Source organism: Schistocerca americana, chromosome X (genome assembly GCF_021461395.2).
Source record: "Schistocerca americana isolate TAMUIC-IGC-003095 chromosome X, iqSchAmer2.1, whole genome shotgun sequence".
NCBI lineage: Eukaryota > Metazoa > Arthropoda > Insecta > Orthoptera > Acrididae > Schistocerca > Schistocerca americana.
In genome coordinates, this window is record NC_060130.1 from 942,113,277 (window position 1) to 942,128,222 (window position 14,946).

The 14,946-nt window shown below is 37.7% G+C and overlaps 1 protein-coding gene across 1 annotated transcript in view; it reads left to right on the forward strand.

Annotated features, from left to right (window-relative positions):
- LOC124556476 (leucine-rich repeats and immunoglobulin-like domains protein 3) overlaps positions 1–14,946 on the forward strand; it is a 77,086-nt gene that overhangs the window by 28,007 nt on the left and 34,133 nt on the right. Inside the window, exons 6-9 of the mRNA XM_047130431.1 lie at positions 1,860–2,003; positions 9,808–9,951; positions 12,084–12,478; positions 13,553–13,867. Of these exons, the coding sequence (XP_046986387.1) occupies positions 1,860–2,003; positions 9,808–9,951; positions 12,084–12,478; positions 13,553–13,867 (998 nt within the window). The remainder of the gene's footprint in view (positions 1–1,859; positions 2,004–9,807; positions 9,952–12,083; positions 12,479–13,552; positions 13,868–14,946) is intronic.

Sequence of the window (14,946 nt, forward strand, 5' to 3'; positions counted from 1 at the left end):
CTTTGCGTTGCTCAAATTTTCTTAGTTTAAGCACAGTGCCAGTTGTGAAATTTTTTCATGCTGAGCAAAGTGTGTTTCAAGAATTTATTCTTGTTGTCAGATGCAGTATTTTTGTTTCATTTTTTTGTGCTGTTACACAAACAGTGTGAGTGATAGTCTGAGTGTATGTGGTTTTCTACATAACTGAGGAGACACAAAACCTGATAACCTCAAAAAGATGACTGCAGTGCTTGAGATGCAGAATAACATGTATTCAAACACCACACAAAATACTTGTACATATTTGCACCTGACGACAAGAAAAAATTCTCGAAACACATCACTAAGCATGAAAAATACGTACCTAGTGCAGTATTTCATTATTTAAATAATGAGTGACAGCTGCAGGCTTTCGAAAGACATCGACTATGACGTTTGAAATTAAGTCAAAAGTTTCTACTTCCCAGACAGTTATCAATTCCAGTTACATCAGCGGTTTTTATAAGATAATAAACCTTTATTAGATAATAAACCTTTATTAGGTAGTAAAAAGTCCCTGACAAGTCTTTTGATGCCTGTTATGTACATATATCATACATAAAGTGCGAAAATGCAAGGGGGGTATCCTATATGTAACTTTTACAGCTTAAAACGCTATTTCCCACATTTTATATTTTCCTGCATTTTACATCATGTTTTTGAAGTCCCTTGAAAAGTGTGAAAGTGGGGTATCACTTTACTGCTGAATTATAAAATGTTTGAAGGTAGCTATCTTCCATCATGTGGTTGCTATTGTAAAAACCACTCACAGCAGACCAGCCTTGCTATCGTACAGCCACTTCCTGCTTCTTCGGAAAACCCACAGATTAGACGTATCTGAGCACTAGCTTTGCCAGTGACTGCACAGCCTGCTGTGAAAGCCTTAGCCATTGTTCTTTGCCCCGGCTCCTTCAGCCGAGCCAACTCTTAAATTTTCCATCTGAGTGATAACTCACTACCATATGCATTATGTTACAATTGCTCAAAAATCTGCTGTAACAGTAATATGTGATGCTCATACTGATCATCTTGTAGACATCTGTTTGCCGGCTGGTGTGGCCGAGCGGTTCTAGGCGCTTCAGTCTGGAACTGCGTGACCGCTACGGTCGCAGGTTCGAATCCTGCCTTGGGCATGGATGTGTGTGATGTCCTTCGGTTAGTTAGGTTTAAGTAGTTCTAAGTTCTAGGGGACTGATGACCTCAGATGTTAAGTCCCATAGTGCTCAGAGCCATTTGAAGACATCTGTTTAAGTAGTCAGGCATTATGACTACTGCCTCATAATATATTTATTCTTTCATAAAGTTTATTATAAAGAATCCACTGCAGCTCAAAAGGAACAATGTGATGTACTTAATTAAAATACGACAAGAGAAAATGATTTTCGTTAGTCCACATTAAGATTGTGTTTAGTATATAATGAGACACGCAGTACTACAACAAAAATTTTTGATCACTTGCACAGTGATAGAAAATGTCTGGCAGTCAGCAAAAGTAAATTTGAAAAGACACTAAAACAGTTTCTCCTTCACAGTTCCTCTTATTCTGTAGAAGAATTTCAGTTTCTGCAATTTGTAACAGAGCGTGGGTAGGGATTACTCACATCTGTATTAAAAAACATAATATGTAGTGTAGAACACAAGGTGTATATATTATGACATGTCGGATCGAAGATTAATATACAAATTTGTGTTAAATGTAAGTAATTGTGCTATTTAGTAATTTTCATGTAACATGTATACTGACTTATTCTACATTTTGTGATAGAAATCATACATCTGTATGGAACATGAAATTAACAAACAAATAATGTATTTACTATGAATGTCATCTTTTTTTGTAGGTATCTTGATTTCAACAATATAAGTGCCATTAGAAAAGGATGGTTATATGGCCTGGTGTTACTAAATCATTTGAACCTAAGTAACAATCAAATTTCAGCCATTGAAGCTGATGGATGGCAGTTCTGTCAACAGTTGACAGTTATGTAAGTACAGATTTAATTAAGAAATTTCTAATTGGGATGCTAGTTAAGTGTACCAAGGTCATTGTGTTGGAAAAAGTCATCCATTTTGTGCTAGCTATTGACTAGGAAGATATTGTTTTCTCAGTTCAGCCTAAAGACTGATCTGCCTAGTGGAAATTTTTTTTATATTAAATTGAATAAATAAGTGAATAAGTATGTTCCAATGATTTATTGATCCACTGTTTGTGCTGTCATAAATCTGCTTTGCAACACACCTTTCGTTTTGTGTTCCATATCACTATAACTACGGAAATAATTAACTTCTATTACCAATTATGTTCACTCTTATTAGATCAAAAACCTACAACAAAATGTTTGTTGTCATTATGTTGTTCTTGCAAGAGCAAAGAGCACACGACAGTAAAAAGACCTACTTTGTCGACAGTTGTCAAAGCTGTCAGTTGGCATTGTTAAGACATTGTATGATGGGATGAAACTTTAGTAAAAGCTGGTCATTGTGTCAGGAAAGAATGGATATGTGACAGCATATATTGAAGCATTGCTGTTCCCGTGCTGACAGTAATTACTGTCTTGTATGCAGGAACTTCCTCTGGTTTCATATTGAACTGTCTCCTGTGTTACAAATTGAGGAAAATGAGTGACCACCATGAGGAAATGAATTAAAAAGTTTTTTCATAAATGGTTCAGGGGCAGCCGCTAGAAAACTTTGTCGGCTGTGTGTCAGTATAATGGATAATGTTATATATCATTCAGTTATCAAAGATAGAGCTCCAGTGATGCTAACAAAAAAAGCTGACTCAATTGAATGACGAAACCATCGCACTCTGCAAGTTCTGAATGATTTGTATTAAGTTAGAGCTCTTGAAATTTATGAAACAAAGTAAGTCACAGTTTCAACAGTGTCTCATTGACATGGTTGCAAAAGAACACCGTCGTTGGGTTGTTTGGTTTCTACCATATCACTGATGCATTAACATCATCGAAATGATTTTTGCAAAGTTCAGCTAATATGTGACAACAAATAAGAAAAGCTTCACTGTGGCAAAAATTCAGGAATTGTCATAGGAAGTAATGGTACAAATAATACGAGAGTAGTCAAGTGGTGATGTACACAACTTCATCTTTCCTTACTATAATATTGCCCTCAATGTACGTAGTGAATAATATGATGGTTAGGCTACAATCCTGTCTCACTCACTCTTCAAATACTGTCTCCTGTTCATATCCTTCAACTCTAACAACTGCAGCCTGGTTCCAGTACAAGTTGTGAGTAACATTTCAGTTCCTGTATTTTAACACTGCTACCTTCAAAGAGTGTATTCCAATCAACATTGCCAAAAGCTTTCCCTAAATCTACAAATGTTATAAATGTAGGTTTGCTTTCCCTTAACCTATCTTCTGAGGTAAGTCACAGGGTCAGTATTGCCTTACGTGTTCCTGCATTTATCCAGAATCCAAACAGGCCTTCCCCGTGTTCTGCTTCTACATTTTCTGTTCTTCTGTAAACAAATTGTTTCTGTGTTTTGCAACAATGACTTGTTAAACTGATGGTTTGTTGACGTTCACACCTGTCAGTACCTTTCTTCTTTGGAATTATGATTTGTACAGTCATCTTGAAATCGGGTGGTATTTCATCTGTCACTTGTATCTTGTAAAATAGTTCTGTTGTGACTGGCTCTCCCAAGGATCACACTAACAATTTTGAGGAAATGTTGTCTACTCTGGGTGCTTTGTTTTGATCTAGGTCCATCAGTGCTCTGTCAAACTCTTCTCATACCATACTTCTGCCATTTTATCTTCATCTCTTCCCATAATATTGTATTCAAGTTTCTGCTCTGTGTGTAATCCTTCTGTATATTCCTAGCACCTTTCAGTCTTCTCTCCCTTGCTTAGTACTGGCTTGCCATATGAGCACTTCGTATTCATACACAGGATTCACTTTTCTCCAAAAATTTCTATAAATGTCTTACATGCAGCATCTATCTTTCTCATACTCGAGCATACTTGTACAGCTCTCCATTTCTCGTCTAGTCACTCCCGCTTTGCTGTTTTGTGGTTTCTGTGAATATCCTTTTCTAATTGTCTGTATTCTGTTTTGCCTGTTTCATTTCTGTATTGTTGTATTTTGTTCTTTCATTAATTACATTCGGTATCTCATGTGTATCCAAGGATTTTGACTGGGCCCACTAGATCCTCTGCTGCCTTCAATACTTCATATCCCAGTGCTACCTGTTTGTTTTCTATTGTATTCCTTTCTCCCTTTCTCAGTCAATAGTATCCTAATGCTCCCTTTGAAACTCCCAACAGCATCTAGGCTCTTAAACTTATCGAGGTCCCATCTCCTTTATTTCTTGCATTTGTGCAATTTATACAGTTCGTAACCAATGAATTATGGTCAGTGTCTACTTCTGTGGCTGGAAATGTTTTGCAGTTGAAAATTTGGTTTCAGAATCTCTTCCTTACCATTATATATTCTTTCTGAACCTTACGGTATGTGTACAACTGTCTTTCCGTGTATGCAACTTTCTTTTGTGATTCTTGGAACCAAGTATTAGCAGTGAGTAAATTATGCTCTGTGCAAAATTTTATCATATGACTTTTCATTCATTCATTTGTCCCCATTCTGTTTTTCATTTTCTTCCTTCTCCTACTATTGAATTACAGTTGCCCATCATAATTAAATTTTCACCTCCCTTAATTCTGAATAATTTCTTTTATCTCATCTTACTTTTTCAATCTCTTCATTGTCTGTGGAACTAGTATTCTTTTACACTTGTACTACTCTTCCTGGAGGAAAGACACTGTTGAGGAAATTTAAGGAACCTACATTTGAGGGTAACTGTAGAATGATTCTACTGCCACTGATGTTCGTTTCGTGTAAGGACCACGAATATAATCTGTTGTGCACTGTACAGAGGCTTGTGGAGCATTGATGTAGATGTAAATGTATAGGGTGGCAATTGTTGAACTATATGAAAAAAACATAAATTAGTTACAAACTATGGTGTGCACACTCTTTATTCAACACGTAATGTTACTACAGATATTTGGATTTAGGTTATGACATGTTTCATATGCCTGTCAACATTGGCTATGATGTGGCACGGACATATAGCGAAATTCTGCATGACCCGCTGAAGTTCTCGGAACATTGATGCTGTCAGTGTCCTCATGAATGGCTGTTTTCAGCTCAGCAATGGTTTTGGCATTGTTGCTGTACACCTTGAATTTAATATGGCCCCACAAAAAGGGATCACATGTGTTCAGATCCGGAGAATATGGCAGCCAATTGAGACCCATGACAGTGTTCGCGGGGTACCTCAGAGCCGGAATGCTGTCCCCAAAGTGCTCCTCCAGAACATCAAACACTCTCCTGCTAAGATGGGGTCAAGCTCCGTCTTGCATGAACCACATCTTGTCGAAAGCTGGATCACTTTGGATAATGGGGATGAAATCATCTTCCAAAACCTTTACATACCATTCAGTTGTCACTTTGCCATCAAGGAATATCGCACCAATTATTCCATGACTGGACATTGCATACCACACGATCACTCGTTGAGGGCGAAGAGACTTCTCAATCGCGAAATGCGGATTGTGAGTCCTCCAAATGTGCCAATTTTGCTTATTGACGAACCCATCGATATGAAAGTGGCATTCGTCACTAAACCGAACCCAGTTCACGTCAAAGTCCTGTTCGTCAATTCTGTGAACAATAGTGTTGGCGACACACAACCGTTGTCCCGTGACCCTTAGGTTTAACGGCTGATAGGTTTGAATTTTGTATGGGAATAGGTGCAGGTCTTCAACAACAATTTGTCACAGTGTCTCCCAGTAGATTCCCACCTGTTGTGCAGCTCCTCTGATTGATTTCCTGGGGCTGGTTTGAAACACAGCACGTATCTTCTCGATGTTTTTGGTGTTTTCACTCTTTTAGGATGACCAACATTGCCAACACTGTCATCACGAACGCTATCTGTTCTCTCAAACTTGTGAATCAAATTCTTGATTGTTAGCATACTTTGATGAATTGCCTTCAGCTTGAACTAAGTCACAAACTTCCTTCGAGCCGCAGTTGGGCTGTTATTGCTCGCATAGTAAGCCTTCACTAGCGCTATGTGCTCAGGCACACTGAACCGTGACATTTTTCATGTGCAAATGGCCGACAACAACAAGGTGCATACGCATGCTAATCCCCATGATGCCCCGCAGCCAACTGTGCAGTTTGAATGTCGTAACACAAACCGTTCAGAAGTTAAGACAAATTTATTTCATATAATTCAATAATTGTCACCCTGTAAATGTACTGTGGGAGGCCTTGGCTTTGTGTGTATCATGGCTATGCTAATGGGTTCCATATGCCGTTCGCAGTAATTGACATGCACTCTGATCTTCTTATTCATTATTAGTCATACTGCTGCATTACACCTATTAGATTTTGTGTTGCTACATCTGTACTCACAACACCAAAAATCCTATTCTTCCTGGCACTGCATTTCAATAAATCCCACTGTATAACTAACTTCAATATATCCATTCCTCATTTTAAATTCTTTAATTTACCTACCTGATTAAGGGGTCTAACAGTCCATGCTTCAGCCCATAAAAAGCTAAGGTTTTTTCCCCTCCTCCCATAGATGACAATGTCACCATCAGTAGGCCCCGCCTGGAGATCCGAGTGGGGAACTCTTTTACCTCTGGAGTATTTTGCCCAAGGAGATGCCATTGTCATTAAACCATGCCGTAGAACGTCATGTCCTGTAGAAACATTACAGCTGTAGTTTCTATGTGCTTTCAGCCATCCACAGTACCAACAAAAGACAATCATCATAGCTAATCTTACAAGGAAAATGAGTCACCCAGACAGTTGCCCATGTGTGTACTGGAAAGGCTATTGTCCCTCTTCAGGAACGATATGCTGGTGTGGCTTCTCCACAAAATCTTGATGGTAATATTATCTGTATCATTGTAACATGCAAGCCAGCCCATCGTAACAAGGTCCCTAATTGGTGGAGTGAGGAAAATTGTAAAAGTCAGTAATGAATGTAAATCATGTGTGTTACTCTGTCAAAATACTCTGCCTACAACTTTACAGTTTACAATTTATCTGTGCAGATACTGCAGTACTAACTTTAAAGTAAATCATTATTAATTAATTGGAACCATTAATGACTGTATGACAAGATGAAAATGTGGGAACTTGGTGCCGCAGAAGTGGATGCTAGTTGGTGCATCAGATAGTGAATACCTCTGTGAATGCCTGTTCTATACATGAAATTGAACTAGAGCAGCGGATATACAGTATGTGGAAAAAAAAGAGAGAGAACAAAGCTATGTCAGCCACTTCCAATGATTTGCTATGAAATTTTAGTTAAATTTCAGCATTGTCTAATCTGCCTAATGGAATAACATGAACCTTCTGACAAGGGCACTTTTATTGCTCTTCAGTACAGCTGTAACATTAGATGCCACATCAAAATACATGTTCTCGTAGTAGGTAATTTAGGTACGAGTAATTGACATTAGTTTACAATAAATAGTTTTAACTTGTTTGTGGATCTTAAGGTACACTGTAAAACAAAAGACACACCATGAGAGAGTTGTCCAAATTCTTCACAAATTTATATTCGTACAGGTATCGACCTAAAATGCAGCTCTGTAAACTTTAGCAGCCAGTGGATGAGTGTGTGATGCTGCAGCGCAGTTTCACTGTGCAGCTGGCAGTGACAGTCAACAAGGGGATGTGTCAATAGCAGGGCATAAAATCTATGCGAATTTCATTCCGTATACTCAGTTGGACAATAATTATACCCCATAGGCAGGCGTGTGAACAGTATATGAAGATGTCAGCATTTGAGAGAGGATGCATAGTTGGGCTCAAAGAATCTGGTTGGAGTAATCAGTTTATCACTCATCATTTGTATAGGAATGATGCCATTGTTCGACAATGTTGGTAGGAATGGGTGAACCATGGCCAAGCACAGCGTCAAGAACGAAGCATTCGACATAGAGGTAAGACAGAATGAGAGGACCGGGACTGATGACCTTCGCTGTTTAGTCCCCCTTAAACATCCCAACAACCATCACCAGAATGAGAGGACCGAGCAACAATCAGAGGGATTCTTGGAGCCACAGATTCATCATTATCATCGATCCAACACTGGTGCTTCTGTGTTTCAGTGACCACATGGACGATTAATAGGTGGCTCACAGAAATGGGATTGAGCTCACAGTGCCCCTAGTGCCGACTGCAATTGATTTCTGTACTCCAACAAGCCTGTTTGCTGTGGTGCCAGGCACATTTGCCTTGGAATCTCATTGGCTGTAGTAGAATTGTCATCAGTGATGACTCCCACTTTAAACTGAGCCCCAATGACCAGTGAAGACATGCCAGGAGGCGTCCTGGAGCACTGTGATACCAGCCTGATTGTTGCTTGCCATACAGCCCAACAACAAGGAGTGCCATTTCATTTCACAGCAAGGATTCCTTTGGTTGTCATCCATGGCACCCTTATAGCACAGCAGTGTATCAACGATATTCCCCGCCCTGATTTGTTGCCTTTCATGAGAAGCCATACTGGGCTTATACTTCACCAACATAATACTCACCCACATGTGTCGAGAGTACCCACCACATGTCTTTGTGATTGCGAAACCCTACCATGGCTAGCAAGATCGCCGGATCTCTCCCAAGTTGAGAATGTTTGGAGCATTATGGTTATGGCCATCCAACCTGGATTTTGACAATCTAAGGTACAATTTGGACAGAATTTGACACAAAATCTCAGAGGAGGACATCCACCAACTCTGTCAATCAATGCCAAACCGAATAATTACATGCATAAAGGCCAGAAATAGAAGAGCATGCTATTGACTTTCTCAGTTTGTGAAGGTTCAGCTCTTGAATCAATCATCCAATTTTTCTGAAATTGCAATAATTTGTTTGTCTGTACATGTACACCACATCTACTGATTTTCAACCCATTTGTATAATTTCTTCGTGGTGCATCATTTTTGTTAAAGTGTATTTGGATGAGTAACTTAACTTGTGATTTTGATTAGACAGAATGTGTTGTGTGTGCGTGTGCGTGCTGGGGGGGAGGGAAGGGGGGGGGCGAGGGGACAGACAATCACAGTGATCCACAAATATTTAGAAAAACTTGCATTCGCACCTGATTTTTAATAGGTTAAGAAACTTTTTTGCTTGTACAAAGACCATTGTAACTAAAAACAATCATTACTCTCATATCAAAATAGTAAATATATAATGAATTCATAATATCTGATAAAAATATTAAATAAATTGTATGTGTTACTGCCAGTAGAAGAAATGTTGTATATCCAAAGAATGTATGTCAGTAATGTCATACCAGCTATTAGAGATTAGTATTTGCCATAGTATATTTAAATTAAATTTGTGATATATGTATGGACTCCAATGTAAGGTAAATCTGTAATAGTCCTCATAACAGACAATGCAGTCTGTGGATAAAATTCTGCGCAAGTTGATAATGAAGTCAACTTCTGGTTAGTGTTAGATACATGTTCTCATTCTTTCATCTGCAATAATAAATTTCTTATATATACATATCATAGTTAATGTACATACTGAAGTTTTTTACTCTCTTGTTATTTTGCATTGTTTTGGTAACTCAGTGTCAGTTCTCATTCTGAGTCAACTACTTTATCATTACAGTGAGTGTAATAAATAAGATTTTAATTTGTAAGACTGTGAAGTATTTTATATTTATGGGATTGTATGACATTAGTTTTAATTGTTATTATTTTCTCTTTCATCTTCAAGGGATCTTTCTCAGAACCGCCTTCAAGCTGTTACAAAGGGAATGTTCGAACAGTTAACAAGATTACAAGTTCTTCGCTTGAATGGCAATATAATTGAATATATTGCTGATGGCGCTTTTGATGGCCTGATATCACTCGAAGTTCTGTAAGTATATGATTAACATTTAAACATTTTTGTTTCATGGATTTCTTAAGATTCCCAGAAGAAACTAAAAAATTGTGTTTCTGTACCTTTTGTGATAAACTTTAATTTATTTGGTTTTGTGTTCTCTTAGACATCTTATACCACATATTTTCATTGTAGGTTTTCTCATTATTTGTGTGTCTGTCTGTGGTCATTGATACTGTGAAGTTTTGCCTAGTTAAAACCTTGCAGCATCAGAGTAAAGACCTTTTTGATAAAAATCAAACCATAGACTGTAGAGCTCTTTCCCTCAGCATCCTTACCCAAAGTTTTCAGAAAAAGTACCTTGTAGGCATTTGAAGCAGGTCATTTTTATATAACATCGTGAGCTGCTAATAAACAAACCTTTTATTTACTATTTGTTTCAGTCTATCTGATCATCATCAGGCAACTGTATAACAGCAGAGAAAATAATTTCATTGTATGAAGATACATGTAATGACAAGTAGTTAGCATACCAAAAACAGTATATAAATTTGTAGTATACAAAAATTGTTATTGCAGTTTACTTGAAATCATTCCTGCTGTGACACCAGTAGTAAAAATAAAATTGTAAAAAATGATTATGAATCATTGAAAATAAAGTCCACTGCTAGCCATTAAAGCTGCAGCACCAGGAACGATGGAAAATAACGAAATTTTACTTATCGTGTGAACACAGTATAGTAGGAAGGTGATTTGGGGGGATACAGGCTGTGAAATTTAGTATGCAGCACAGCTGTCTCTGGCAGCAGTGTTGACTCTAACATGGCTGGGCAATGAGTCAAACTGAACTTGGATGATTGATTCGGGCATGTAACTCCATGCTGCTATCCCATTGATCTTAGTGGTCGGTGGGTGGAGGCATGCCAATCTCTCACCAGCCTATGACCAGATCAAACAATGAAGAGTCTAGAATGTAATAACGACAAGGTTATGAAAAGGATAGATTGCTACTCACTAAATAGAGGAGATGTTGAGCTGCAGACAGGCACAACAAAAACACTATTACACATTTAAGCTTTTGATCAAAAGGCCTTCTTCCAAAGTAGAAAATATACACAAATTCACACAAGCACAGCCCATAAACGCATGACCAATGTCTCTGACTGCTATGGCTGGCCAGCACCGCCATCTCTAGCTTCCCACCGCAGCTCGACCTCTACACCGTAGTGGCCCCTCAACCCTGGGCCACTACAGTATTCAGTTCTTCGCTAGACACTTGCTGAAGACAGGTAGGGAAGTTGATGAAATGTTGTGAAAGGAAAATAACAGTTAACTCATCTGCAAACCCAAAAACTTGTAAATCATGACTTAACTACGTGTGGAAATTAAAAATTGTTTTAACTTTCGTTATGTTCGTAGGATTTATGTCATCATAGTGCTTCTGTTAACAGCACAGTGCAATGTTTGTATTTGCATTAGATAGGCCGCATACATTATGATCTAGATCTTGGTTTTAAATTACTACAGAAACACACATTGAAACTTATGTATTCGTTGTTACACATTCATAGTACTTATACTTCTTTCACAAGTTTCTGTAATTTTCTCCTTATCTGCTGTGTTACTTCCAATGTGAATGTAAACTCATGAATATATACCATGGTGGTGGTATGTGTAATGGGGGAACAGAATAGCAACAACTCCCCCTGAGATTCAGTTTTTGGATGTGTGAAGCGTTATAACCACTGTTAAAGCTGTTCTGTGTATGGGAACAAGACAGGGAGAGAGTCAGTAATTCATATGAGGATGTGTAAATGTTCATCAAGATGTGATAGTGTTCACTATGATGAGTAACATAGATGACAATCAGTAGTGGAAGAGTAGTCTGCAGCAAACATTGCTTTGCTTAGTAAATTTAATAGAAATGTCAGGACAATATTCTTGTTTCCTCAGTGACTGAGGTTATTTACAAATAGTGTCATCACCACTGTTATTGTTATTTTGAGTTTTCTTTTCCCTTGCTTCTCACATTGGATCAGATGACACATTTATTATTTCAAATGTGTGGCGTGTCGTAATGGGTGTACAGATTTTGATTGCTAACTAAAGAAATAAAAATGAAATCTTCTTATCCTTTTTTAACTGGAAAATTTTCTTTTTGATTTCAGAGAACTAAGTAGTAACAGAATTGCATGGACAGTTGAAGATGATTATATCGATGGTGTATACAGTAGCTTACGACAGTTAACAGAATTGAGCTTATGTTCTAATGAAATAAAGACTATCAACAAGAAAGCATTCATAGGTCTTGACCGAATCACTCGACTGGATCTCAGAAACAATAGTATTGTATCCATTCAAGAAAATAGCTTCAGTGCTCTTCAACATCTGAAAGAAGTTCGCATGAATACGAGTGATATGTTATGTGATTGCAAAATGAAATGGTTTGCTATTTGGCTGAAACAGTTTAGCGTTAACAAGTCAGTGATGGCTGTTTGTGCATTTCCTGAAAGGCTGAGAGGTGTACCAGTTTTGCAAGTTTCTATAAATGATTTTACTTGTGGTAAGTACAAGTTATTACAGCATTCAAATTTTGTATTATGTGATATCAAAAATCAGGGTTACCAAGTTTAAAGTATTATTACGCACTGTGCCAGCATACACTGGCAGTACTAAGTATACATACTCATCATGAAGTGTTGGTTATTATGCGAAAATAATTTCTGTGTCTCTCTACAGAACATGTTATTGGTAAAGGTAATATGCAGTTGGCTCATCTCGAACTGTTGTTATGAAATAACATCACTGATTTGGAATAAGAGGAGGTGGATCTTCAACATATAAACTTTGAAACTTGAAGTTTTGCTTGTACACGAAATGTTACTTGTTGAGGAGGGTTGAGGGGTTTGAATATTGTATTATCTACTGTTAACAATTAACTGATTGCTTTTAACTTCATTATGTGCAGTCATAATACCCAACAGTTTCAAATAAGAGGCTTTGCACAAGGCAAATCTGTCTCAAATTTGGATGTACATGGCATTAGTTAGCACAAAAAAAGTGTTTAATAGCTTGCATTGATTTGTCTAATAGCAAATTATTTGACCTGTATATGTAGTTCTTGACAAGGCAGATAGTACATATATATTTTCTGAAAGTAGTTAGTTAGTTTCATGTTCCATGAATCAGTTAACACAGAAATTGTAATGATGTGGAACAAGGCATTTTACATGCTGATCATTTATAAGGTTTTTTTGCTTTTCATCTTTATAAAAATACATATGTGAGTTGGTAATTCTTACCCACCACCTCTTACACATTACAATAATAGAAATTCCTTTATGGAATAGAAGGAGTTGTCAAGGAGAAACTTTTTCAGTTTGTTTTCAAAATTTTACTTTGTTGTGTGTCACACATTTTATATATATAAACTCAAGTTTGTTATGACCTAAAGTGACCATCAGTGCACCTGTAACGTCCTATTTGGTTAGTGTAAAATCATAGACTGTGCTAATTCTATATTTTTAAGTGTTCCATAATGATTAATTGTGTGAATGTACTCCAACTGTGACACACAGTGATTTTATGACCTGGAATAAGATATTTAAACATGACCTCAATGTTCGGTTTGTTTCAGATGAATTTCCTAAACCCAATATAATTGAAAGTCCACAGAGCCTTGTAGCATTGAAGGGAGATAACATTACATTGCACTGCAAGGCATCTTCTTCTTCTCTACATCCAATGGCTTTTCACTGGAAGAAGGACAATGTTAATCTTAATGCCGCAAGTACAAAGCAGACAGCAAAAAGTTTAGGAAATAAAGGTTGTGAACAGACTTCAGAGCTAGTGATATTCAATATAAGTCTGCGTGAAACTGGCCGATACCAGTGTGTGGTTTCAAACAATTTTGGATCTACATACTCGAACAAGTCCAGGATAACTGTTTTAGGTATTTATATAATTTTCTTGTTATTTTAGTTTAATGGCATGACTCCTGTTGACTCCTGTTGTACATTGCATCATTTGTCAAGATTAATAAGTAACAGTGGTGTGGGTAATAGTAACCCAGAGGTAACTGCCTCAATTCATAATAGTATAATAAATTTTAATTACCGGAGTTTTGGTAATAAGTGGTGGCATAAAACGTGATACAGATTAAATTCAAAATTTTTCTATGTGCATTGTTGTAAAGTCACAGGCTATTGTTCCATCTGTCAAACAATCTTGCTAACCCTTACAGTAAAATTTTAATTCTATGTTGGTGTACACATATAGTTAAGTTCACCTGACACAGAAATAGTCCACTTTTAACATTATGTAACTCCACCATGTGCCTGAGTAACAGCTGCAGATAGACATGCCATGGACTACACAAAATGTTGAGTTTAGGCAGCAGTAGTAGGGCTACACTGGTTAAGAGTGCAATCTGCATTGCTGCCAGATCCCCTCCCTCTCATCCTCCCCCCCCCCCCCCCCCCCCCCTCATGACATCATTAAGACATCATGCATTGTTACCAGATTTTAATTCTATGTTGGTGTACACATATAATTCAGTTCACCTGACACATAAATAGTCCACTTTTAACATTATGTAACTCCACCATGTGCCTGAGTAACAGCTGCAGATAGACATGCCATGGACTACACAAAATGTTGAGTTTAGGCAGTAGTAGTAGGGCTACACTGGTTAAGAGTGCAATCTGCATTGCTGCCAGATCCCCTCCCTCTCATCCTCCCCCCCCCCCCCCCCTCATGACATCATTAAGACATCATGCATTGTTACCAGATTTCTCCTCCTCCCACTCCTATAATACTGTTGGCCAATTGCCCTTTGTATAAAAATGGCAGAAACTTATAAAAGGCAGGGAATTCAAAAGTAACCCAATTATGTTGCAGGGTTTTTGTCCACTCATATGATGTTGCTGTGTAAGTCAAAGTGGAAGGCAAAAGAGGAAACAGACCACATGGCTGCTTCCTTACACCTTAGCAACAGACACGGAAGTGCTACCCAGTGTTGATAATACTTCT